The sequence below is a fragment of the Melospiza melodia genome, chromosome 2 (genome assembly GCF_035770615.1).
Source record: "Melospiza melodia melodia isolate bMelMel2 chromosome 2, bMelMel2.pri, whole genome shotgun sequence".
NCBI lineage: Eukaryota > Metazoa > Chordata > Aves > Passeriformes > Passerellidae > Melospiza > Melospiza melodia.
Genome location: NC_086195.1, coordinates 57,609,668 through 57,634,443, shown reverse-complemented (window position 1 = coordinate 57,634,443; position 24,776 = coordinate 57,609,668). Strand labels below are relative to the sequence as shown.

At 43.6% G+C, this 24,776-nt stretch overlaps 1 protein-coding gene across 2 annotated transcripts in view; it reads left to right on the top strand.

Annotated features, from left to right (window-relative positions):
- NME7 (NME/NM23 family member 7) overlaps positions 1-24,776 on the top strand; it is an 88,835-nt gene that overhangs the window by 63,417 nt on the left and 642 nt on the right. For both annotated transcript variants that reach the window (XM_063148292.1, XM_063148293.1), the window contains exon 11: positions 10,072-10,179. In XM_063148292.1, the coding sequence (XP_063004362.1) occupies positions 10,072-10,179 (108 nt within the window). The remainder of the gene's footprint in view (positions 1-10,071; positions 10,180-24,776) is intronic.

Sequence of the window (24,776 nt, the reverse complement as noted above, 5' to 3'; positions counted from 1 at the left end):
CTTTTATGACAAGGTGACCCACCCTGTTGATCAAGGGAAGCCAGCTGGTGTAATCTTTCTGGATTTTGGTAAAGTTTTCGACACTGTCTCTCACAGGATCCTTCTGGACAAGGTGTCCAGCATACAAGGTGTCCAGCATACAGCTGGATAAACACGTCATGGGATGGGTGAGCAGCTGGCTCACAGGTTGGTCACAAAGGGTTACAGTTGTGACATCAGACTAGTGACCTGTCACTTGTGAGGTTCTGCAGGGCTTCATCCTTGGCCCTCTGCTCTTCAACAGAGCATAAATTACTTGTATGCAGGGCTGGAAGGGATACTGAACAAGTCTGCAGATTATATTGAACTGGGAGGAGCTGTTGACTCCCTCCAAGGCAGGGACCCCACAAAAAGACCTTGATAAATGAGAAGGCTGGGCAATAACCAACCATATGAAGTTCAGCAAGGGAAGGTGCTGGATTTTGTACCTGGAATGGGGCAACCTGGCATGTACAGAAAGACTGAAAATGAGAAAGCAATGGGGAAGGCAGCGCCATGGAAAGGGACCTGGGGGTCCTGGTCCATGGAAAGGTAAACCTGGGCCAGCAGTGCCCTGCAGCCAGGAGGGCCAGCCCTGTCCTGGGGGCATCAGGTCCAGCATCACAGCCAGGCAGGGGAGGGGATTGTCCTGCTCTGCTCTGAGCTGGGGCGGCCTCACCTGGAATATTGGGTGTAGCTCTGGTCACAACATAAGGAGTGTATGAAGCTGTTAGAGAGTGTCCAAAGTAGGGTAATGAGGATGGAGAAGGGGGAAGCTGTATGAGGGGCAGCTGAGGTCATTTGAGCTGCTCAGCCTGGAGAAGAGGAGACTGAGGACAGAGCTCCCTGCAGTTACAGCTTCCTTGTGAGGATGAGAGGAGGGGCAGGCACTGATCTCTTCTCTGTGCTGAAAAGTGACAGGACTTGAGGGAATGGCCTGAAGCTGTGTCTGGGGAGGTTTAGGGTGGATATTAGAAAAAGATTCTTCATACAAGGGGTGGCTGGGCCCTGGAACAGGCTCCTCGGGGAAGTGGTCACAGCACCAGGCTTGACAGAGTTCAAGAAGCATTTGGGCAATGGTCTTAGACACATGGTGTGACTCCTGGAGTGTCCTGTGCCAGGTCAGGAGTTGGATTGGCAATCCTTGTGGCTCCTTTCCAAGGCAGCTTTTTCTGTGATTCTGTATCTGCAGTTATTTTCTGTTTGAACTACATTAATGAAGGCTTCAAAGTGGATGAAAACAAATACCGTGACCTAAGCCTTCCCTTCTGTAACAAAAAGCACTAGTCTAGTTTCACATTTACAATGATGATGGGTATTGTTGTTGTTATTATTGTTATTATTCTTCCTCCTCTCATCAACTGCTGACGGCCAGCCTTAGCATTGTTGTGAGAAAAACTGCAGCAGTAGTTTTCAGTATATATCACTGGTCTCATTGCCTGGGGATACTGTTAACTAAGCAAAAGCATTTTAGAAGCTGGATATAAAATGCTTAATTCAATTTCTGAGAACTTGCTGAATAAATTGCTTGTCTGTTTGATTCAGGCTGACATTCTCTGTTCTGCTGCAGGGCCACCTGAGCTGAATTTTTATCAGCTTCTTTCACTTACAGTATGATAGACTGTGTCTGATGTGCAAATGGGACTTCCCTTCAATACTTCTAATAAGAAGTTTTTCTTTTCTCTGCTTCCATTGATTTCCCACATCAAGGAACTAGAATGTGGCCAGGGTGGAAGATGGGTAAGCAACAGTTCTTCATATTCCCATGGCAGCTCTCAGGTCCCCATAGGTGACCTGGTATAGTCTGAGTTCTGCAGACTGTGGCTTATCATCAGAGTGCTACGCAGGAATTACAAAGCATTACATCAAGGAGAGAGAATAGTTGAGGAACTGATCTGAGATTTTAAAGATATGAGCTGAAAGTTAGACATTGAACTTGCATTCTTGTGAATTACGTATTTCTTTTGCGCCCCTGGAAAATTACTGTCTCACTGTCTTGGTTTCCCCACTCCAGAAAATGGGGTCCATGCTGCTATTTTCTGTTCTTTGTGTCTCTTCCTATAAGTTTTCCTATGAGATTTCCAGGCCAAGAACCATCTGTTATTATGTATAGGTACATTGGCTAATACAGCTAGTCCTGAACAGAGCAGGAACTTTTAAAAAGTAGTTGTAACACAAACAATGAGTAATTCCTTCCATCAGAACAGGGCTGCTCACAACTGTGTAGGAAGATGGCAGCACTGCTGCCTCCAAGGTTGCACTGGAGAGGCTTTAGGGCACAAAATGGAAGGGGAAGGTCTCTCGCATTTGATGCTAAGAATCAAATGAAAATGATCTCTGGGATTTGCAGCAGACATGTGAATTTTGTCTTTCAAGCCATCTCCATCTTCTGTTGAAGTGAATGGTCCAAAATTGGTTCAGCTTGGGAAGTCTCAGTAGAATTTCAGAGCATTTTTTTCTGCTTTGCAAAGTGTAAAGCTCCAATACCTAGACTGCTCTGCAAATGTAGAATTTAATCTCAAAAAAAATCAGAGGAAAAGGTGATTTGTAATTATTCTTTTTCTTACTGGGGAAAAATCAGCCAGAATACCTGCAGATGAAAAATAATGTCTTGCAATCTCGTAGTGACTTTTACTGGAGTCCCTTCACATATTTTGCTAATCTGAATTAATAAAATCTCGAAATATCTTTTGCAGCCTAGTGTGTTTTTGTCCTTGTTTTACAGGTGAATTAATAAATAGATGATATTCTGGGTGCCTTGGAAGGCATTGGAAAAGCATCAGTAGGACCATGTCACCTTTCAAACTTAAAGCATCTAGTAATGAAATTTACAGTTATACTGCATGTTCTGATGTCTTGTGGGGTTAGTTGCTTTTCAGTTGTTAAATTTTTTCTTTTTCTAGCTTGTCAAGTAACATAAATATCCCTTATGGCACCCAGATAATGGGACAAGATAATGGGACAAGGTGGATATTTTATCTTTGTTCCTGTTTTGTGACCAGCTTGTATTTGGTATCTCAATTATCTTCAAGATTTCACCATTCACTCTAATTTACACCTCAGGTGTGTGGCTACCCAAGTTCAGCACATTGGCAATGGCAGACAGGTACACAAACTTTCTGAGCAGGACACTTATCATTAGAATCACTTAAACACCAACCAGAAGCACCAAGATCAGTGAAAATAGTGTCTTAGGCTGGCAAATGTGCCACGTGTGCTGCCCACAGCAGAGAACCTGCAGAGAGCTGGTGCAGAACCTTTGGGGTGCCAGGGAGGAGGAGTGGTGGGAAGGTGCGGGAGGGAAACAGAGAGGAGCAAAGTGCCTGAGGGGATGGAGGGTGAGGAGGAGACAGAGTAACAACTTGGACAGACTTGTGAGCTTCCGGAAAACTGCCAACACTGGAGCGTGGAATATAATTTTAGGTCTGTTAACAAAAGTTTTGAAAGACACAGGGCTTCAGACTGGTAGTTCGGAGGTTGACTGACTTTAAAATAAACAGAAAAGTAGACGGATTTTTTTTTTTATTTTTATTTTTTTTTAGTCAGACAAGAGTAAGTTTACATAATAAAATAAACTATGGTTTGAGACGTTGCTGCTACTGTTGCAAAACTGTTTGATTTTAGAAGGAGTTTCACCTCACGTGCACTTTTTATAGGCCTTGCAATTGAAAATTTGACTACTGTTGCCTGGATCAGATCAATTCATTTGCTGAACAAACCTTTACAGCCATCCTTTTTCCTGTAGAGAACTGCAGACACACAGACTTGGCTCAGTTAAAAGTATGAGAACCGTGTCAGAATGGACAGTAAGTAATCTATTTTGGCATCAGCCAGGATAAGACAGGCTGGAAGTCCAGGTGAAGTGTGCAGTGCTAAGGGGAGAGATGGTTAGGCTAAATACTATAAAGACTTTGCAGCTTTTCCAGGTTCTTGAGTTTGGCTTGTGATAAAAATTCAAAGGTGAGGGGAGTTTAGTGTGTATGTTTAAAGGAGGTTACTTTGGCTTGATTTTTTTTTTTTGGTGATATGTGGAAAGTACAAAAGCACTTTCAGGTTACACTGACTCCCTTGAAGTCTGTGTAAGGCCTTTGATACTGACTCTATTTGTACATGACATTGCTGCAGCTCATGTAGAACACAAAGAGAAAACATGTCACTCAACAAGTGACTTCTGTTCTGGATTGGTTTGTGAAATGTAAACTGAAGAAGCCTCTTGCATGCTCTTTAAGACTGACCTGGTTTTGTATTTAGAAGCTTTCTGAAGCACCTTTCTACAGGCAGACCCCAGGTTTCAAGGCAAAATTCTTCCCCAGTTAAAGTTTTTACAGTGGCAACAGCACCACCATCTTACGTAATTTTTCTCTGTAATAGAGACAGAAGGGTTAGTTTAGGGTGATGAACTGGACCTTGAGTTGCTGCAGGAATAGAAAATTGTGTTCTGCAGCAGCTGATGTTGATTTCCAAGTCACCTACTGCATGAAGCAGAGCAACATAAACCAAGGCAGTGCTAACAAATCAGGAAGCACACATGTCACAAGTGGTTTGCTAGAGTTTGGAGGGAGTATGAGCTGCAAAGAAAACATGTGAAGCAAGCCAAGGCAAGCTAGCCCTTTTGGTATCATGCACAAGGTCACCTATGACCACAGGTTTCACTTTGACACTTAAGCATTTGTCTTTGGATGAGAACTTGTGTGAAGAATCTCTTGGACTGATCTGAAGGTGTTCTCACAGTAACAGTAGTGTTAAAGAGTTTGTAGCTTCAATCAGCATTGCAAGACGTGCTTGTCCCCTATCCTGTCTTGTATGACAAAGGTTGTACTACTGTTTTACTTCTTGCTGATGGCTTGTAGGAACAAGTATTTTTTCCAGCTCCCTACTGCAACCATCAGTGTTTGATATGACTGGTGCTAAAATGCCCTGAAAATAAAAGTCACCTGAAGAACTATGATGATGTGAAGAGAGAGAAGCACTTATCCTTCCTTAGCTTCCATAATTGCTGTGCTGCAAATGTTGTTTTAGATCATTTTTATGCACTACAGAGGAAGCTCAGGTGCCTTTCTTGGATGAGGCAGTAGGCTTTCCAATGCCTGAAGGTCAGCCAGACAAATTCTAAGGTGAATGGCAGAATTTACATAATTTTATTTGTTCACAGTTAATGTATGTTCTGTTCTCTTGACAAGGGCATAGCTCATCCTTATGAGGAGAAAGGTGCTTGAGGTTTGCCTGAGGCTGGCTCTGCGTCCTGGATTAGGTGGCACCCTCAAAGGGAGAGAGGGACCATCTCATTGCTGACAGCAGCAGAGCATGGAAAACTGCAGAAGGAAGAAGCTTCATGAGTGCAGGGTGGGGAAGGCAGAGGTGGGGAGACCAAGTCAACACAAAGCCTTTAGAAAGGGATGAATGAGGAATGCCAAGAAGAGTAAGGAGCAGGGGCACAGCCAGGGCTCAGCTAGAATAGGAAAACAGTTTATGAGAGTGTGGAGGGATCTGTGCAGTCTGTTACAGCCCAAGAGGTCCTCTGAATGCTGCTGATCTGAAAGCAAAACTAAAAGAAGGAACCTGCCTGCTGAGCAGAGAGGGTGTGGCTAGAGAAGATTTGATCAAACTCCTTTTTTTATTCTGCTTCATTCAAGAGGGCCAGTACATTTTCAAAATTTCTTCATTCTAGTTCATGTTAAGAAGAACAAAATCTTAGGCTGTAATGGTTCCTTTGTGTAGTTTTGATTCATTCAGTGGCCTTTCTAGATAACCAATTAAATATTCAGGACAGTGCTTAAAAAATTAGCCAGATTTTCTTGAAATTTGCAGTTTTCACTAAATTTTCTTGAAATCTGCAATTTTGGCTGGTGTACATGTTACTATTCTACTTAACTTCCATCCAGCCCATGAAAAAAGTGCAGCCTTTTGTAGGACAAGCAGTTAATGAGCTTTGCTTATGAATATGTTTATGATGTTTTCAGTTTGATTGTGACATATTACTGGCATTGGTAACATTTTTGTTTCCTTTCACTTGTGTAGAAATAGAAACATTTTAGAAATGTGCTAAGTACTTCATGCAGGCATTGTTGCATTGTACACAGTTACATGATAAAGAGAAACATGAAATATATGCATCTGTATAAGGATCTTCAAAGGGCTATCTGTAGATCAAAGCCCAGCTGTAAGGGGTGGTCAAATAACTTGCTGAATAAGACCAGAGGCTGAAGCCTTTTGGTACAGCAGCCCTGGTTTGTTTTGCCATAGACAAAACAGTGTCAGTGTCTTCTTGTGTGAGGTCCCAGTTTTGTGTCATCCCCGTTTGCACGTGCACACGAAGCTCCAGCACACACTCATCAGTCTCCTCTCATGCATATGGCAGAGCTGTAGCAGCTCTTAACCCCTCCATCATCCCACTCTCAACTCCTTTCAAAAAAAAATCTGAAAATCATTGCGGAGAACACATACTCCTAGAAACTAGACTCAGCCAAAAGCTTAGGAAGAAGGTTTAAAAGGGCATGGGGAAACCAACCCAAAGCCCATTGTTGGTATCTCCCTTTTAAGACAGATGAGGCTCTATAAATAAAATTATTGGTAAGCTTCCTGGCATGGACCAGAAGAGTGTGTATTAATACTTGCTATGAGCAATAAATTCCATAATGAACTCTGTTCTTCCCTGAAACATTCCCAAGATTTCCAGCTATACATACACAAGGACACAATATATGAGCTGTACAGCTCTTTTTATCTCCATCATTTACAGAGACCTTGTTTCTTCATGATTCCTCGATGGTGCAGTAAGAAAGCAGTGGACTAGTAAAACTTTGGAATTGACAATTATTGTACTTTTTTGGCTGTGTAAATGTAAGCAGAGACAGTTTCTGCTGTTTGTTAACTAATGGCAAGAAAAGTTTATTTAGATTCTTATTAATCAGGTCTTAACAGTGTAAAGTGCTGAAGGACCTACCTTTGAGCAGTTCTGACCCAGTGCAATTCCAGACAGAACAGAATGCATCCCTCTTTGTACAAGAGTTTCAGGAGGGCACTAGAATGCGTAACAACCTGCATTGAAAAATGGAAGGAAGAACAAGAGATTGCACAGTGCAACAGCAGGAGCTTTTGCCCACGTTAGTAAGAAAGAGAGTCCACAGGAAGAAACACGATGTCTTTTGTCTTTAAGTTGTGAAGTAGAAATGACAGCTTACGACAAATGGTAAGTTAAGAGACCATAGCCGCTCTTAAAAACAGAGAGAAGAGAAGAAAAAAAGTGAGTTTGATGAAGAATATGAGTGAAGGAAAATCTTGTGGAATTTTCATAAGAAACAGCATTTCTGGACCTGTTGGAGGACAGAACAGTTTTAGCAAAAGAGTTTTTGATGGATAGGGAGTAAACAGAATATAATACCAAGCATTAGCTTTTTGGACTTGAGCTGTCCCTAAATTGTTTACAAAGGTTTCATAACCATGATCATTTTTTCTAGTATTCCCAAACTTTCATTAAAATGATTGGAAGCTCCAGTGCTATTGCTGGCTTCCTGACAGCTAGTTGTTACTGCAATCAACAGTTGCTTGAAGGAAGGCTTGATTAAAGTGTCACATTGTTGTAGTGAACTGGCATGTGACTTTTGTTTCTCCAGCAGATTTCCTTATCTCAAGCCTTTAATGAGGACCATTTAGAAGAGCAGGTTTTTTTCTCCTTGGGGCTTTTTTTTTTTTTTTAAGCGGAACTCCTGAACTTTCGTCTTAAGCAAAATTCATTTGATGTTGAGTGTGTCTTATTCAAATGTCCTTGACATTCATATCAAAAGATCTTTCATAACCTGTGCCGTACAGACAGTAACAATGAGGAACTGAAACTTCTCCTCATATCATGTTTTGGGTTATACACACTCCAAGCATTAAAGCAGTTTAATTGTCTTCCAGGTGGGTAACAGACCATAATAATCGTTAATTGTTATGATAGGAAAATATATAGGACTTGCTGAGCTAAAGTCCAATTGTCTTAGTTTGGTAATGAGACATAAACAATGGGGGAAGCTGGAAAGTGGACAGAGGGTGTTTTTTGTCAGATAATGCTCTTGTGAGGTCTTTTAGAACTAGCTTAAAACATTCGCTGCCATCCCAGAAGAGGGACTGATTTTCATTTGTACCTGTGCAAGGTTTTCCAGACCAGCTAAGAGCTACTGATTAAGTCAATTCGAACCCATTTGACACTGAAAGTTAGAACGTGCTTGTACAATCCCGTTTGACGACTCCGTTGTGGGAACAGTAACCTCCAGCTGTGACACTGAAACAAACACCTGGGAGTGGCACAGTGAAACTGCACTGGCCACTTCCAAAGTGATTACACTCTAATGTACCCAGTGCCTATTTAGGAAGGGGCTGATGAAGGCTTTGTTGGCAAGGAAAGAGTTCTTTTCTTTATTCAGTAACTGTAGTGTGAGCTTGTCATCCACCCGTCCCCTCACAGGCACTTGTGGGAGAACATCCAAAGGGTTTTAAGGAGGGAAAACTGGGTTAATTTCACTGTGCATGAGATAGATCTTGGAGAAGAGCCTCCAGGGTGTTGGGAAGAGAGGCCAAGGGTGTGGGTAGCATAGGAAAGGGGTTAAAAGACAATAGTGCAAGGTGATAGTGCAGAGAAGTACAGCAGGACTTCATTGTGGCTTGGAAGAAAGAGTATGGAGGGGAGAGCCAGTGAAGGCAGTCCTCCGGGGTATGAGGGAAATACCACAGTAAAAATGTGGGGGAGGAATGTTATCTCAGGACCTGAGTATCTGCTGTAGTAGAAAGGCCTCTGAGAGGCCTAAGAGGTATTTGGCATTGTAAATGAAGAAGAGGACTGAAATGTTAATTTCAAAGAACAAAGAAAGATGTAGATTCTGGACTGATCCTTAGAAGGGATCAGATGTTGGCACTAGTCACAGTGTCAAAGGAGAAGACTGAGAGGAGTTTCAGCAGCTGGACTTCACAAATGTCATATTCTGAATCAAGTAGCTCCATGCTAAGGGAAGCAATCTGCAAGACAGCACATTTGTGCCTGCTCACAGACAGCACATTCAGTGCTTGAGAGCTGCAAAGGTCTTAACATAAGCTAACTGTGTTAATGCAAGTACCAGTAAGGTGTTTCTGCAATAAGGGTCCTGTATGTGACCCAACATGGCTTGTTTGGCCCAGTTTCAAGGAGGTATTCCTAGCCATGGTTGTGTTTTTTTCAGCAGCTGTCTATGTGTGTAGTACAGGTTGGAATTTCTCTTTTTATAGAATCATAGAATGGTTTGGGTTGGAAGGGATCTTCAGGATCGAGTAGTTCCAAACCCTCTTGCCATAGCCAGAGACACCTTCCGCTACACCAGGTTACTCAGAGCCTCATTTGACCTGTCCTTGAACAGCTCCAAGGATGGGGCATCCACAGCTTCTCTGAACAACTCGTCCCAGTGTCTCACCACTCTCGACGTGAAGAATTTCTTTGTAGTATTTTTCTAAACCTGCTCTCTTTCAGTTTAAAGCCATTCACCCTTGCCCTATCATTGCCTATCCTAGCAAGGTCACTCTCCAGCTCTGCTATAGCCTCCTTTAGGTACCAGAAGGCTGCTCTAAGGTTCTCTTGGAAACTTCCCAGGTTGAACAACCTCAGCTCTCTCAGCCTGTCATCACAGGAGAGGTGCTTCATTCATGGCCCTCCTCTGGACTCACTCCAACAGGTCCACGATCTTCTTACGCTGGGGGCCCCAGAGCTGGATGCAGAATGCCAGGCAGGGTCTCACCAGAGTGGAGTGGGGCGGAGAATCCCCTCCCTCACCCTGCTGGCCATGCTGCTTTTGATGCAACCTAGGATACAACTGGCATGTTGCTGGGTCATGTCAACCTTCTTGTCCACCAACACCCCCAGGTCCTTCTCCTGAGGGCTGCTTTCAATCTAGATTTTCTTTTACAGTGTACTACACATATTTTAATATACTACTCATATTTTAATAGCATAATAATATTTTACTTACAAGGTTATCTTGCATCCATTATACAAATGAATAGTGTGGTTCACAAAGGTCTTCTGGTTTGTTTGTTTGTGTTCAATAGGTATTAGCCCGTCACCTCCGACCTGGAACTCTGCGTGCTGTCTTTGGGAAGGACAAGATTCAGAATGCTGTTCACTGCACAGACCTGCCTGAAGATGGACTTTTAGAGGTAAGGCTTGCTAGGCAAACGTTCTCACAGGAAGTTGTAAAGTGAAATGCTTCTCTTGACACTCTTTTAAGTCAGTAAGTGTTTTCTATGTGAAGTAGCTGTGTTGTAGACCAGACTAGACACAAAAAGAGAAAGTTTATTAAGGGTGTTTGACTCAGTTAATTCTGATACTGTAAAAAATTTCATCTATGCAGTTTTCTTGAATGAATATAGTACAATTCAATGGAATGAAACTCAAGAGTCTTCTCTTTGTCTGAATGTGTCCTTGGGTCTGAACATCAGTACCTGACAGTGCTTCTGCAGCGACACTTTCTTAGCCCTTTCTTGGGTGACCACGCTGACTCCTGAACTAAATTGTGTCTACAGTGAACTTGTGTGGAGCTTGGAATATTACAGGCAGTAGGGATTCAAATCCTCCAGATAGGGCCTAGGTTTATTTGTAGACAGTCATACTTACGTACATCAGTTAATATTTCCTGTGTTCTATATTAACTTACTAATTATTATCTGATTTTGACTTTGTATGCCAAAATTTAAAGTCCAATAAAATGAGAAAATGATAAATTGCAGGAATTTGTAAAGACAGAAGTACTCACTATGAAAACCAGAACAAGCTCATTCACTTAATTCTGTGCCTTAAACTAAGGTCCGTGGCAAGGGGTTGAAGTGGTGTGTAATCTTGGATGGATTTCTGTGCTGTGTCAATGGAGATGCTTTTCCAGTGCATGCACAGCTTATTTTTTGCTGCCTGTGAATGCTTTGCTGTCAGGTATAGCAGAACCATTGAGCAGCAAGTGCTGTCCTACTTAGATAATTTTGCATTGCCAAAATGGTGGTTTCATGGGGGAATGAGGAAGAGCTAACTTCATCTTCCTCCATGAAATAACCTGTGGGTTAAAGTGCTTTTGCTAGGAAATCCCGTCTAGTTTAAGGTACAGACTAGTGAAATTCAACACTGAGGATGGCAACCAGTATAAACAACATTGCAGCTTTTTTACCATTTTCAAAATATCATTAAAAGTTAACAATTTTTAGTTTTTCCCTTAGGGTTTATACAAGCAAACAGGTATTTTTTCACCACAAGCCTGGAGTTCCTCATCCATGGCTTTCCAGTGGCAGCAGAACAAAGGGCACCGCCTGTAAGGGAAAAATTAAACAAGCCAACACTCAAAGAACATTTTAGTACACCATCAGAATTTTCCACTGTCTGTTGCCTTTACATTGGTGCAAAGCAGGTTTTGCTGGTTGTTTAAATTGTGTTCAGAGCTACTATAAGTGAGGCAAGAGTTACTTCTCCAAAACAAAAACTGAGCCTGGCATTCTTTCTCAAGGGTCTCCATTACATGTGTTTGTCTTTCAAATCTGGCAGCTCAGTCATAACCAAAGTTGTTGATCTGGTATTACTCTGACTACACACCTTGCAGTTCCTGGTGTAGTCTGATAATTTTAACAGTACCTTGTTGATTGGTTTTTTTTGGGAAAGGGATCTGAGATAGTTTTTTGCCATAGGCATAATTGTGTGCAGAATATTGCTGTTCATCAGTCTGTAGTTTCTTCTATAACAGCCCAGGTTAAGCCTGCCTTTGTAAAGGACGTCACTCTATGTTGTTTAGTGAGTAAATAAAGCAGTGAATGTTTTGAATTGAGAACAGTGAGTTTGTACAAAGGAAACCTTGGCTGTACCTGTTAGTTGGCGTGTGGAGTATTTATACTGTTAATGCTGAAGCAGCTTATTAGATGTCCCTGCCACAGTCCTGACTCCTGCTGTGGCTGCGTGTCCTATGTGCACACAGGGTGTGTGCAGTGCCTGCAGTGCCCAGGGCATCCTGGAGGAAACATGGAGGGACTGCTGCTCTTGACACTGTGTATGGAAAGCTGAATAGGTTGGTTTGTGTCTTAATTGGGTTTTGCGCCTTTTGAACTTCCAGAACCAAATGGAGATGGAAAGGGGAGATCCCTGGTTGACCAAGTATTCTGTGATGGGCCTTTAGATGCATAGTGTTTATGGAAGCACAACAGAAGCATGTTCCCTTGTGGAAGGGAACACACTGGTGCCTTCCTGGGAACTTTGGTACCTTTAGTGCAAGACACTGTTTATCTTAAGATTTCTCCACCTTTCTCTTCAGTTTTCATCACCCAGCTTCAGATCTAGCTGAAATTTGAAGAATTTGCAATAGCAACTGCTGTCTCATTGTCCGCAAACGGAGACTTCTTAGAGGAGATGGGCTAGGTAGTTAAGAATTAGATAAAATGCTTTCTGAAGTTAATAGCCAAAATCTAGGTGGCTTTGGTGTTTTGCACTTAATTGACTGTCACTGGGAAGGGCAAGGTTGTAACCTTTCTCCCAAAAATCATGACTAAGAAGTACTTGGTGAAAGGAGATGGAACCCTGTCTTGGGAACAACAAGAACTAATTAACTAAATAAGGGTCAGCTTGTGCACCTAGTTTAGAACGCTATACTTAAATAATGTAGTACAGCAATTTTTCAGTGTTTTTCTTTTAGACCTCCTTTCCATGGATCTGAAAAAAGGAAAGTTTACTTTTAATCTTAAAACCCCCTCAAACAAACAAACCAACCTCAAAAGCAAATATGAGCACTTGCTCCCACCAGTATGACCCTTAACTCCTGTCTTTGTTCTACAAACGACTTCACATTTTAGGCAGTGACTAAAGAATATCAGAATTAATGAATAACTCACTTTTGCTCAAGAAAGGAGGGGAGATGCAGTTGAACCTTAAATGTAGCTGGTCACAGTAGTAAAATCAGTGTATTTTCATTTGCAGAACTTTAAGTGCTCTTTTTTATTCCTAGCTTAGTGATACAGGAATGTGAATATTGCCCTCATCTCTTGGATGAGTTGTTTGACTTAGTAGGTCAGGCACTTACTTATTCACTTCATAGACTTGTGTGTCCTCTTATCAGTACAAAATGTATTTTTACAAGTGACAATGAGAAGACACAAATAGCTCAGAACAGTCTGTTTTCTCAGCCTTGTCATCAGTTTCTCATTTTAATGAGAAGAGGAAAGAAAGGAGGAAGAGTAGAGAAGGGAGACTGATAGCAGTGGAGTATTTGTGAGATGATGCAGTTTCATTACTGAAGGTTCAACCAGCAGCTGATTGTTGTGTTGGACATTCATTCAGAGCAGGCAGTTGCATTTGTTTCCCACATCCAAAGCAAGTGCAGCTCTACCTCTCGTCAGGTTTTTTTTTCTGTTTTGTATAAAGCAGATACTATTTGGGGAAAGCAATTGCAGTACTCACCTGCTTTCATGTTCCTTGTGAGTCAGGTAGGGCCAGGACTGGAACATGCAAATTTTATATGCCAAGGAACTGCTCTGTTTCACAGACTAGGGATGTGTCATCTGCACATGATGAAAGATGATTCTGTTTCTCAACTCACCGTCTTTGACCTGAGGAACGTTTCTGATAAATATATTGATGAAATAGAAGCTTGCAAACTGTTGGATCTGATGAATCATCATTCTCTAGACAAAAGAAGTTTCCTTAAAGTTGATTATTCCTGGAATAGTTCTTAATCAAAGTAGTGATACATGTATTGCGGCTACCAGACTTCACAGTTTGTGTCCCTCTTTAAAGAAGTGAAGGCAAATTAAAAATCAATCATAAAGTCCTTATTCACATCACCGAAACTACAGTGAGTAAAATTTCCCACAGGAGGTGGTGCTGTACACACACCTCAGTTCCCTGGGTCTCAAGTGGCTCAGTACCTTTCAGATTAAGCAGGAAACCACGTAATTAGAAAACTGGTAGCCCAGAACTGCAGTTATAACAAAACCAGAATTTCTGGGGTTTGGGACACTCCGTCTGTAACTTGTTGCTCATACTGTGCAGTTCTTTTTGGTTTTGGTTTTTTGTGTGTGTGAGCATTTCCATAAGGGCGTTTGCAATGCAGAAAATCACTCTGGGAATATAGAATGCATGCATCTGGGGTGATCTAAAATGTCTCTCCGTTGCAGTGCAGCCTGCTGAGCCACCCAGGCTGGCTTTGTGTTCCTGTGCCATGGCGTTGGGGCAATCAGTCAGTCTCACGGAGTTTCTTTGCATAATTACCAATTCCTTAATAGTCATACATGTGTTTGTGTGTGTGTACTTAGACACAGGAGAAGATGCTGCCCTCAGCGAGACATGCATGAGAAAGGATTTGCTGTGGGATGGATAAAATTGAGTTCTGGGTGAAACAGCCTTTTCCCTGTTGCCGAGGCGACGCTGTTATTAGGTGACTAATCCTTGGACAATATCGTGACAATTGCTGCGGGTGTGTGCTTACCCGTGCCTTTGTGTGCCTGCTAGGCTACGAGTGGAACTGCAGAGGGGGGTGATCTCTCGAGCCCCTTTTCGTGGGAGCGGGGGATGTGCCGGCTGCCTTCCCAGCCTTGTGTCCCCCGGGCGCTCTCAGCTGGCGCTGCGTGTGCCGCCGCATAGCCCCGGGTGCGCCAGGCTCCTGCTTGGGCATCGCACCGTGTCAGCTTTCAGCGTCACGGGCAGCTCTCCAGGCGGGCAGGAGCGAGGAGCTGCTCGAGTGTCGTTTGCTGGCCTTTTCCCTTGCCTCAGAGCTATTTGTGGCACTCACAGACATGAAAATAACCTATCAAAGGGGGATGACTTTGCTGTTATCAAAGAGTGGGTTTCATCTGTCTCCCGAGAGAGCTGTCATGACGGTTGTTTTTTTCCCTATCATTTCTTTGAATTTCAGCTGTACGGTGGTGTTCAAGCGTAGGGCTGGAGACTGGCTGACTGTACAACAAACTGCTGAAGGCTCTTTGTTCCTTTGCTCAGCCTTGCACCAGTGAGACTGGCTTACTGCTCCTGGGGCATTAAAGCAAACAAGTAATATCACCTAGGGACAGATCAGCTACAGTTATCTGCTGGACAGAGACTCCCACAGCTCTGGCTCTGGAAGTTCAGCCTCCTGGATCCGGCCTTGGGAAGATGTGAGCTGATGTTGTACAGTGAGCGGTGACTACATGGTCCAGTTCAGCAGAAGTGTTTTGTCCAGACTGGTGCTCTGGACAATGAAAACTGTGATAGTTTTGCTCAGACTTGGAGACTTGGTAAGCTGAATGCTCTGCTGAGTGTTAAGAGCTGTACTGCTCCTAAGCTTTTGGTGCAGTGTGTATTCCACCTGCTAAAGGCCAGCTGTCCTTGGTCTGGCATTCCAGATCAGCCAGGAGACACATGTCTTATTTTTCCTTTCCCTTTCCATTTTTTCAGGGAGGCTGAGGGCAGGGTGGTTCTTTAGGAAGCTGTTCAGGGTGGATAGGGGAGCAGTTGCTTTGGAGGGGGGAACACAACGTGTGTTTCCATAACCACTTCCTGTTACTGCAGCACTCTGCTGGCTGCCACCTTGCCCTTTCCTGTGTGCTGCCTCCTTGGCTGTCCACTGCCAATGTCTGGACATGGGAGTGTGATGCAAGGTGCTCACTATCATCCACCCTGGAAATGCTTCTGTACCACTAATGAGCTGATCCGTGGGCTGAGGTTAAAGTGCAACAGTTTAGGATGGAAGCCATCAGAAGGACGTAGCTCTGTTAAACTAGTCCTTTTTGTTGCATCGAGGTATAGTCTAAGCAATTTAATAAAGCATGTCAATGAGTAACTCTCAGAAGCGTCGGTGGAATTTGTGTGTATCACACTTGGAACAAAGGTCTCCTCCATTGCTTGTTACAGATTAACTTGTCTGGTATTATGCAAGCTACCTCTGCCAGGCGAGAACTAACTCTCCTCATTCACAGAGCAGCCCAGCTTGTAAAACATTACACAGCAGAAGTGCATAGCATGGCAATGAACCTTTCACTGAGGGCATTTCAGCCCTCTGCATTTCCCCCAGGAGTCTTTAAAATATTTTAATAAAGAAGCCATTGTTTCACTCAGTCATACAGCAATTTTGCAATGAAGTCTTTTATTAGAGGCCCACACTGAGCTGCATAATCCAGGGTAAAATGCTTTTCACTGTTTCCAATGAAAAGTAATAAAAATTGAGTGGTTTGAGTGAGGTTGGCTTTAGCGCTTTTTTCTCCCAAGTTTTCATCCAAGCAGTAGCTATTTTTGTCTGTCAATTGGAAATTTCAGTTTCTCCTGGTACAAGATGATTTCTAGAGAGGTCTGTCAGATAATGGTTGTTATGATTCAAGTGCTTTTCCATTTAAACTTTCTGAGACCTTTTATCTAACAGCTGTGGGAACAGGTTGGAAAGAATCTGGAGTGTAAGAAAACTTAATCTTACTTGGTGGTGGTTTTGCATACCAGAACATGTTAGCCAGCACTGGAATGCTGTCTCATGATGTTTCCTGGTGCTCTATATATACTTGTACAAAGAAGTAAGTAACCCTTTTGCCTAGGCCTATCTGAAGGAAATAAAGAATTAAAAATAACATTAATAGATGGATGGATATTGGAGATGTTGGTGATTTCTCTTTTAAAGATTATTGTATTATTAGGTCACGTGCAGCCTCATTTTGAGCATAGGTTGTATAATTATTATACTTGTGGGCTAGACAGGCAACCTAAACCAGGAACTTGTTTAAACAGAGTTGTGAAATAGTTCACCTCTTGTGCTTCCACTTCTGGGTAAAATCCGAGGTCCAGTTACCCCTTGTTCTGCCAGGTCTGTGAGTGCCAGAGAGAAGAAGTTAATGAGTGTGAACCAAGCAGCTGCCAAAGCTCTTTAAGTTTCACCTGATCCTGAAGGTAATCTATGTGATAAACAGGGCTTGGCTTTTTGCACATGTTTGTGTTGCGCTGAGCAAAGTAATTTTGTGGAGGGGAGGTCAAGGTGGAGGGAAGGCGTGACACTTCTTGATAACTCATCTGAGGCCCAGTTTGTGTCTTTGAGACTGCTGCCTTCTTTCTTTCCCTCAGCATGTTCTCATTTTTTAACCAAAAAGGCCAGGTCCTTTTTCCGTTTCTCCTTTTGCTTGAGCTGAAGCAGAGCAACAGTTGGGCTGCAGCTCAGCTGCATCATGGGCAAACTACAGCAAAGAAGACAGAAAAGCTCAGGGGAACAGCTTATACAGCAAGAGCAGTAAGGGCATGCTGTAGTTGTACAGCCACGTAGAAGCTCAGAATATCCTTAATTTCTGGAGCAAGGGGCCCTGCACCTTATTTGGGTGCTAAGAGAAACACTGTTGTTCTATAACAAATATGCTCTGAGATGCCCATAAATTTTTATGCTGTTTCCTGTTATTGACCTCAGCCATTGCACCTCCTACCTCTCTCTCAGAGGTCAGATAGAAAAATTATTATCTCTGCTGGTGCTTCCTGTGTAGGGTTTACCCCTTGCCATCTCACTGCAGCTTCCTTCACTGACTACCATCCACCAACAGTAATTAAGAGGAGAATTTAAGTCAGCTATTTTCATACATGTGTTGAAATACATGGGAAACATGGGAGGAAAAACTCAAAGCCAAACATGTTAATATGGATAGAAAACTGTGAAAAAGGTTTCCTATCTGTCATAGATGCAAATGCCATGGCATATATTGACACTAGAGTTTGTCAAGCTCTAGAAACTACTTCTTCTTTCATAATTAATAATAGCTAATGATTCAAAGCATAGTCTCATGCCACTACTGGTTTAGTGGTGTCGTAGCGCTGGGCTTAGACACTGTGTTGATCCTGTGCTAGCAGCTGTGCAAACACAAAACAGGATGGCAGTGGTCACCTGAAAGGATGTTAGCTGTGGTTTAGGGCTCCTTGAAGTTACCCATCATCTTCTGGTTTCAGTAAGAGCTGCATTCTTCCTCTTTGTTTTTAACCCCTAATGCACATAGGCAGGAATGATGCATCCACGACTATTCCTGAGATACACTGACATGTCAGCAAGTCTCTGAGCAAGAGGCATAATACCAGACAAGTTAATTCTCTCTGGAGTATTCAGAATTGCTAAGTGGGCAAGTTTCCTTCTACATTGGTGCCAGTTACTGCTGTTCTGACGGGGAGACACAGTGTGCCAAGACTATCCAGCCACAAACTGGAACTGTGGGCCTCCTCAGGTGGCTGCCTTAGTCCAGCCATTGAATAGTAACTAGATCTCTGAGGTGTCCTGCCATGGCACTACATGGTTCAGCACTCAGTGGCAGTGTTGAAATCACTGAAAGCTGATGAGACTCGAAACAAACTCTTGGCCTTTTAATACTGACCCATTCCACAGGGAAATGGAGCTTTCTAGGTTCGGTGACATGTCTCAGAAGGTACTTTGAGCACTGTGCTTGGGGAATTTATGCCATTGGTTCGGTGGGATGGTACGTTTCCTGTCAGCACACTGAGGCACAATCTGAGTAGGGGGTAGGGGCTTGTGGTGGTGCATGCAAGGCCCCTGCTGGTGGTGCCTTCCATTGGTAATTTCTTTCAGGACATTTTGTTGCTGTCCCATCTTCATAATTTTAACACTCTTGCCATGTGTACCCTCTTGGGTCTCCTGCACAAGTAATATTCTGCTGAACATCATGGTTGCTCAGGAAGGACTTTAAATGTTAGGTGCCTTCTACTTTTTTTGCTTCTTTGCTGCTTGCATCCTCACTTGAATCTATGATGTGGTTGAAAGACATGTTCTTGTCTCTGTGTGATCCCTTCCTCCTGTCTTGGCCATATCCTGGTAGCTCCTGAGGACCATGACTGTCAGTGCTTTGTGAGCAGGCTAGAGAGACTGCTCAGCATTGGCAATGCCTCTGGCTTGCACAAACACATGCAGGCCTGGCTTTACTTAGACACTGCAGATATCTACGAGCAGCAGGGCCCCTTCCAGTGTTTTTATCCAGAGCCTGGGATGTGTTTGCACTGACACCTGTGGTGCACTTATGGTGGCTTGTCTCACCTTAGCTTGCTGCTTCAAGGGCATCCTACAAGACCTCCACACAACTCCTGACTGTGAGGCAGGGAGCAAGGTAAGTGTGAAGTGCAGAGGCAGTGATCTTGATCACTCAATGAGCTGCTTGGGATCCTCAGGAAAGCAGTACTTGCTGTCGTGTTGGAGTTTGTCACGTCTGATGGGAGATGGGATCTTACACTTTATTTCATTCCAGTGGCTTTACCAAGCCATTGATGTGTTCTTATGGTGACCAAAGATGTTACTAGATAAGAAGTAGAACTCCAGGTGGGAGAGTTCTGAACTAATATGTTCAGTTCCAGCTACAGAGCAGTTGGTTTATGATGGAGACTGAGGAGATTCAGTGAACTTGTACCTTCTTGTTAAGTCTCCAGGTATCTATGCTTCAGAAGTCAGTGAGCTGAGTCAGCAGAGAAGTTACACATGATTTAAAAACAACATCTTTTTGTTCTAAAGTAGTTTTGGAGTTCACCTATTTTTTTTAGAGTAAATAGCATAAAACAGACTTTCTTGGTATTTGTGATTGTGGTATAATGAACTACTGTCTTGTCCTCTCATTTCCATCCTGTTTGAAATTCACATTTTTCTAGTCTTTTATTTTATTGTTACAATTTCCAAATAGCTTCCCATGCCCTTCTCTTCCACTGTATTTTCAGAGTTGAACATAACCATATACAATTTTTGAGGTGACAATGTTGACAGCACACAACATAGTGTAGTGTTTGTGTAATAAACACTGTAGTGTTTATGTAATAAAACCTTCCATTGCAAGGTTGGTTTTTTGGTGCATAGGGGTTTTTATCCCAGCTCTACTTAAGAAATCATTGTGGATAGTTGAAGTATGTGTGTACAAATTGTTCTGTCTTGGGCTGCCTGATTGGCTTTATTTCTTACATTGTGTGATATTTGGGAGAGAGGCAGGACTGATAAACCTGCCCTTTTTTTTTTTTTTTAAACAAACTAAATCCTCTTCAGATTTGTGGGGGAAAATACACAGAACACATACAGTATAGTAAATAAGTAGACTATCTTCTTTGACAACCAGTCTTCTTTCTGGAGTGCTTGTGGCTGAAAGGATGGTATGAGTCCATGGGGGTTTCCATAATCTAATGATTTAGTCATGTGAATCAGCTGAGTGAACTGTAGCTGAAGTGTGGTATAGATGTCAGGTGTTAGCAAGTGTACTTCCTGACAGCATTGGTGAGCTCATGCAGATGTACAAACCAATGTTAATGGGCAAAAAAAAGCTTTTTGTTTCCTACTTGTGACCTGAAACTGAGCTAACACATAAAAATTTATCAGACCTTAATGTTTAGGGAAAGTGTACTGATGCTGAAACTTTGGGTCAGCAAAGACTGGATCATGTGCCTGGTTGCCTACCCTGACCAAGGAGATACAGTGTTGTGTGGTTGTGGGGAGAGGGCTGTGTGGAAGGCACCAAGATTCCTAACAGGCTCTAAATGGATACAGGGATGGAAAAGGCTTCCATCTCCCAGCTGCCAGTTTTGGTTCTGCAGAGATGAGGAAGGACTGAAAATTACTTTCACGTTTCTGGTGATGGATGAGAAGTGAAGCTGTGAACTCAGCCCTTTTCTTGATAGTGTGTCACCTTGTCAGCCTCCTGGCTTCTGCCATGAAAGGAGACTAACAGGGTCTCTTACCAAAAACTGCCAGCCCAGAGGAACAAGGGGAGTGAGATTTGAGGTACTGTTTCAGTGCTGGGATTTCTTTGAGGCTGCAGTTCTGCCTGTGAGGAGTGCTGCTACAGCCCAAGGTGTGCCTGGGTCTGGCCTGTAGACAAAAGCTCTAACTCCAAAGCTGCTCAGCAGGCACCTCTCATCAGCACTGCTCTTTGCATTGTTTTCTGGACAGAAAGAGAGTTAAATTCTAAGTGCCTGTAATTCTTACACTTGGAATCTTCAGCACACTTTGTGCCTGTGCAGGGCCCTGTGTTAATACCAAGATCTTTTGCTCTCCCTTGGAAAACTGGCTGTCTCACTTGATTTGCTTCCCCCTTTATAACTTTGCCTGGCCTTTCCGTGCTCTTAGGGCACACATTGTTCAGATGATACTTGCTTGTGCTCAGCCAGGGCATTTGAGTGGATTTTGTTATTGCATGCTGTATTAGCTCCTGAAACTTTGTGGTAACGCGTGGAAGTGCTCAGAGAGAGCCGCCAACTTCATTAACGTGAGTTCTGCTGGGAGTGAGTGTGACTGAAGCAGAACTTCATGGAACTGAAGCAGCTCTCAGCTCCTCCTCATGAAGCAGTTTATGGGGTCAGAGCCAGAAGGTCATGGTTATTCACCCGTTGTTACTTCCTGAGCATTATTGCTATTTGTCCCTGAACAGGAGCTAGAGAGGGCATAGCTGCATGCTGCAAAGCAGATAGCTGGTTCCTGGGGTCTGCAAGGGGAGTATTGATGTTAAATTAGATCCTGTCTCACCCCTGGGAAACAGTGAGCACACCTGAATGTTAGCATCATTGGAAAGGCATATGGGTGGCATCTGTGAAATGTGTTGGTGGGTTTCAGATAAGCTCCTGGTGTGGATTTATGCTCTGTCACCCTTGGATCCTGTAGAGATCAGAGGTGTGCTTGGCTCAGAGAGGCTGACCTTGCCCTTGGTCAAATGTGAGATTTGTTCAGATGTTTTGTACTGGCACAGCTCTCCTTTCTGTGGTTTGGACTATGCTCAGACCTTGGGAAAGAGAAGAACTATATTTCCTAAAATACAGGGTATTTTGGAGGATCTAACCCCCATCTGGATGCTTGATGCAAGTTATCACCAGGTCCCCTTGGATCCCCTTGGAAAAGGACCTGGTGCTTTTAGAATGGGGGTTCTTCAAGGTGTCTTCAGCTGGGGCCTCATAAGATGGGGGCATCCCAAATCTCTTGGTAGTACTGAAATCTTGGTTCTTCTCAAGTCTTGATTCTTCTCTTAATGCCATACCTGTGGTCATGGGATGGGTGACTAAGTTCTGGTGGTTCTTATCCAGCTCTTACCCAGTTCTTATCCACTGCTGTGCTCCCAAGGGTGAGGTTCTTAGAAGGATCCTTTCTGCATACCACAGATCTGCCAGCTCTTAACTGGCTTTACTGGGAGCGGGATGGCAGCCGACCCATATAAAGATAATTATACTCAAAGAGAACATACGGGCACCTGGTTTTGCACGGTATATGAAATGCAGTGTTGCTTGTTCTGATGTCTGAGCCTTACCAATACAGTCTGTGTGGGTCTTGAACAATCCACTAAAAGCTAATTGAGGAGGAAGAGGTTTTGCACAGGTTTTAAGTAAACTGAGGATGTGCAGTCCAGCTTGAGAAAACTGGTTGCACAAAATCAAGGGGCCTTTGGAGACTAAAATAGCACAAATCCTTTTGTTGCAAAGTGTCAAGTGAGCAGGCATGTGGCAAGGCCAGCATTCACCTGTGTCACCTGTGCTGCAGGGGTGGATCAGTACTTAAATCCCAGGGGTGACCATGCAGCTCCAGCTGAGGCAGCCCAGGTCGGGGGGAGCTGACTCAGCTCTGTTAAACCTGCTCCATGGCAGGGAAACAGGCTTGTGGTGGCAGCAGTTGTACCAGCACCCCGGGCTGAGCATGGACATGGTGTTATTACCTAGAAAGAAGCAGATTCCACTGCACTTGGCCATTTTCTTTGCTCTTGGCACAGCTCCCCACCCATGCCGAGGGTTGTGCCTGGCCTGTGCTGGACCTGCCCTTGGCCAAGCTGGGAACAGAAGTCCAGAAGTGCCAGTGCTTAGAGCTGTAAAATTGATAGCTGGTGTGTGCTAGTGCAAGTGTTTGTGCAGACACAGCTTTAAAGGCTTGTGTTGTTAAATATGTGTCTCTCTCTCTGCTTTTTATTTTACTAGTGCTTTTTTGTGTCTCTCTTATTAAATGCAGGTGTCCCATATAACAAGAAGGGAGATAAATTCACTTTAATGGCTACAATTATACTTAACTATGCTGAGTCAATCTGGCAGAAAGAACAGCGTGTTCAGACTGGCAATTTAAAATGTCCTATTAGGCAGTAAGGAAAGTGATGCCTTCCTGAGGAGAGTGGATAGAGCACAGATTAAAATAAGGAATAATGAATCTTGAAGGCATGGTTTAATTTGGATTAAACCATGGATTTGGTGAGATGGCACACCTTGAGGCCCTTGCCCTGCCTGCAGTACTTCTGCCCCCAGGGCTGTTGACCAGTCCCAGCCCAGATGAGGCTGTGTCAGTGCCATTTGTGAAAGGTTGTTTTGATGTCAAGGCTGTTGTGTATCCAAAGCACTGGTGCCACTGGGTGAGTGGGGTGCTCAGCTATGAGTCTACACCTGCTTGGGGTGGGGTGAGGTTTCCTAGGACTTTGGTAGTTTGGGAATTTTTTTTGACCATACTGCAATCTTCTAGTGCTGTATCACTAGTAGGTCTGACAAATTACAGTAGGATTTCTAATGGGGGAAGGGGACGTGTCTGACCAGGTACACTTACTGCCTTTTTGGGGCGTGGGGGGTGTGGTCCTTTGGTAGCAGAGTTGTCCTGAAGCCTGGAAGCAGGTGGGACTTTCCAGTGGGCAGCTGCAGGGCATGTAGCTAGGATAGGTACTGCCCTTCCTGCCTGGTTAATTAGTGATCTGAGCAGCCATTCTGTTTGCACTGATGTGGGACGACAAAGTGATTGGGGTGGGGATTTGGGTAAAATGTTAGGGTGAATTGCCTAATTTCATATGCAATTCCTAAGAGTATGTTGCATGAGCCCTTTGAGACATTTGCTCACTGAAGCAAACACAAGCACCTTTAAGTTTTTCACAGTGGTTGTCCCAACCCTGGAGTAAGCCAGACTCTTTATTAACATGCTTTAGACTTCGCACTCATGTAGAGAATTAAAAGGCAGTAAAGTACCTAACCATGAGATGGGTCTTATACAAATAAAATTGGGATATATTTTTTGTTTGTTGGCTGGTTTGGAGCTTTTTGTTGTCGTTTTGATTTTTTCTTTTAATTGTCATAAACTCTTCACCCAGGAACTGAATTGTAGGGGCAGTTGATCCTACCAAACCTTGAGCCATGCAACAACATGCCCACCCAAAATGGTAGCAGTAGGAACCTATCAATTGCTGGGAGCCAAAATGCCTCAGCTTTCCTGCAGTTTTTTGCAGGTGGAGTTTCCACTAGGGAGTATTTTAGGGCTCTCAGCACAGCTTTTTAAATCGTTGCTCTAAACATACAGCAGCAAAAGAAAGATATGAAGGTGCAATTTCTGCTGGCACCTGCTCCTTGGGAACAACATGGAACAGCTAAATGGGTGCACTAACCACCACAGCGTGCTGTAACCACACTTTTCCCTCTAGCAAATGGCAAAGAGTTCAGAATCTTGCTGCTCCAGGATTGAGTGTTCCACTTAGGAAGTCTTTATCAGGCCACTTGCTTTAGGATAGTCCTGTTGTGTCACTTTACATGGAGCCGTTCTCCCTGGTAATCTGCGTCATGCAGCACATAGTGAGCCTGACTCCTGCACAGAGCCAGCTGCCACATTTTGTCATTTCTGAGCAGCCCCAGCAGGCAGAGCCTACCCTCAGCCCTGGCCACTGGCTCAGCAGTAACACAGAGCAAGTGGCTGCCCTAAAACTCTTGTGGCTTCAGGATGCAGCCTCCCTTCTGGCTGCTGGAAGCTTTAACCTGCACTGAGGATGGACAGTTTTATCTGGAACACAGAGCCTGTGCCTCCAGAGGTGGAGAGTGTGCAGTAAGTGGG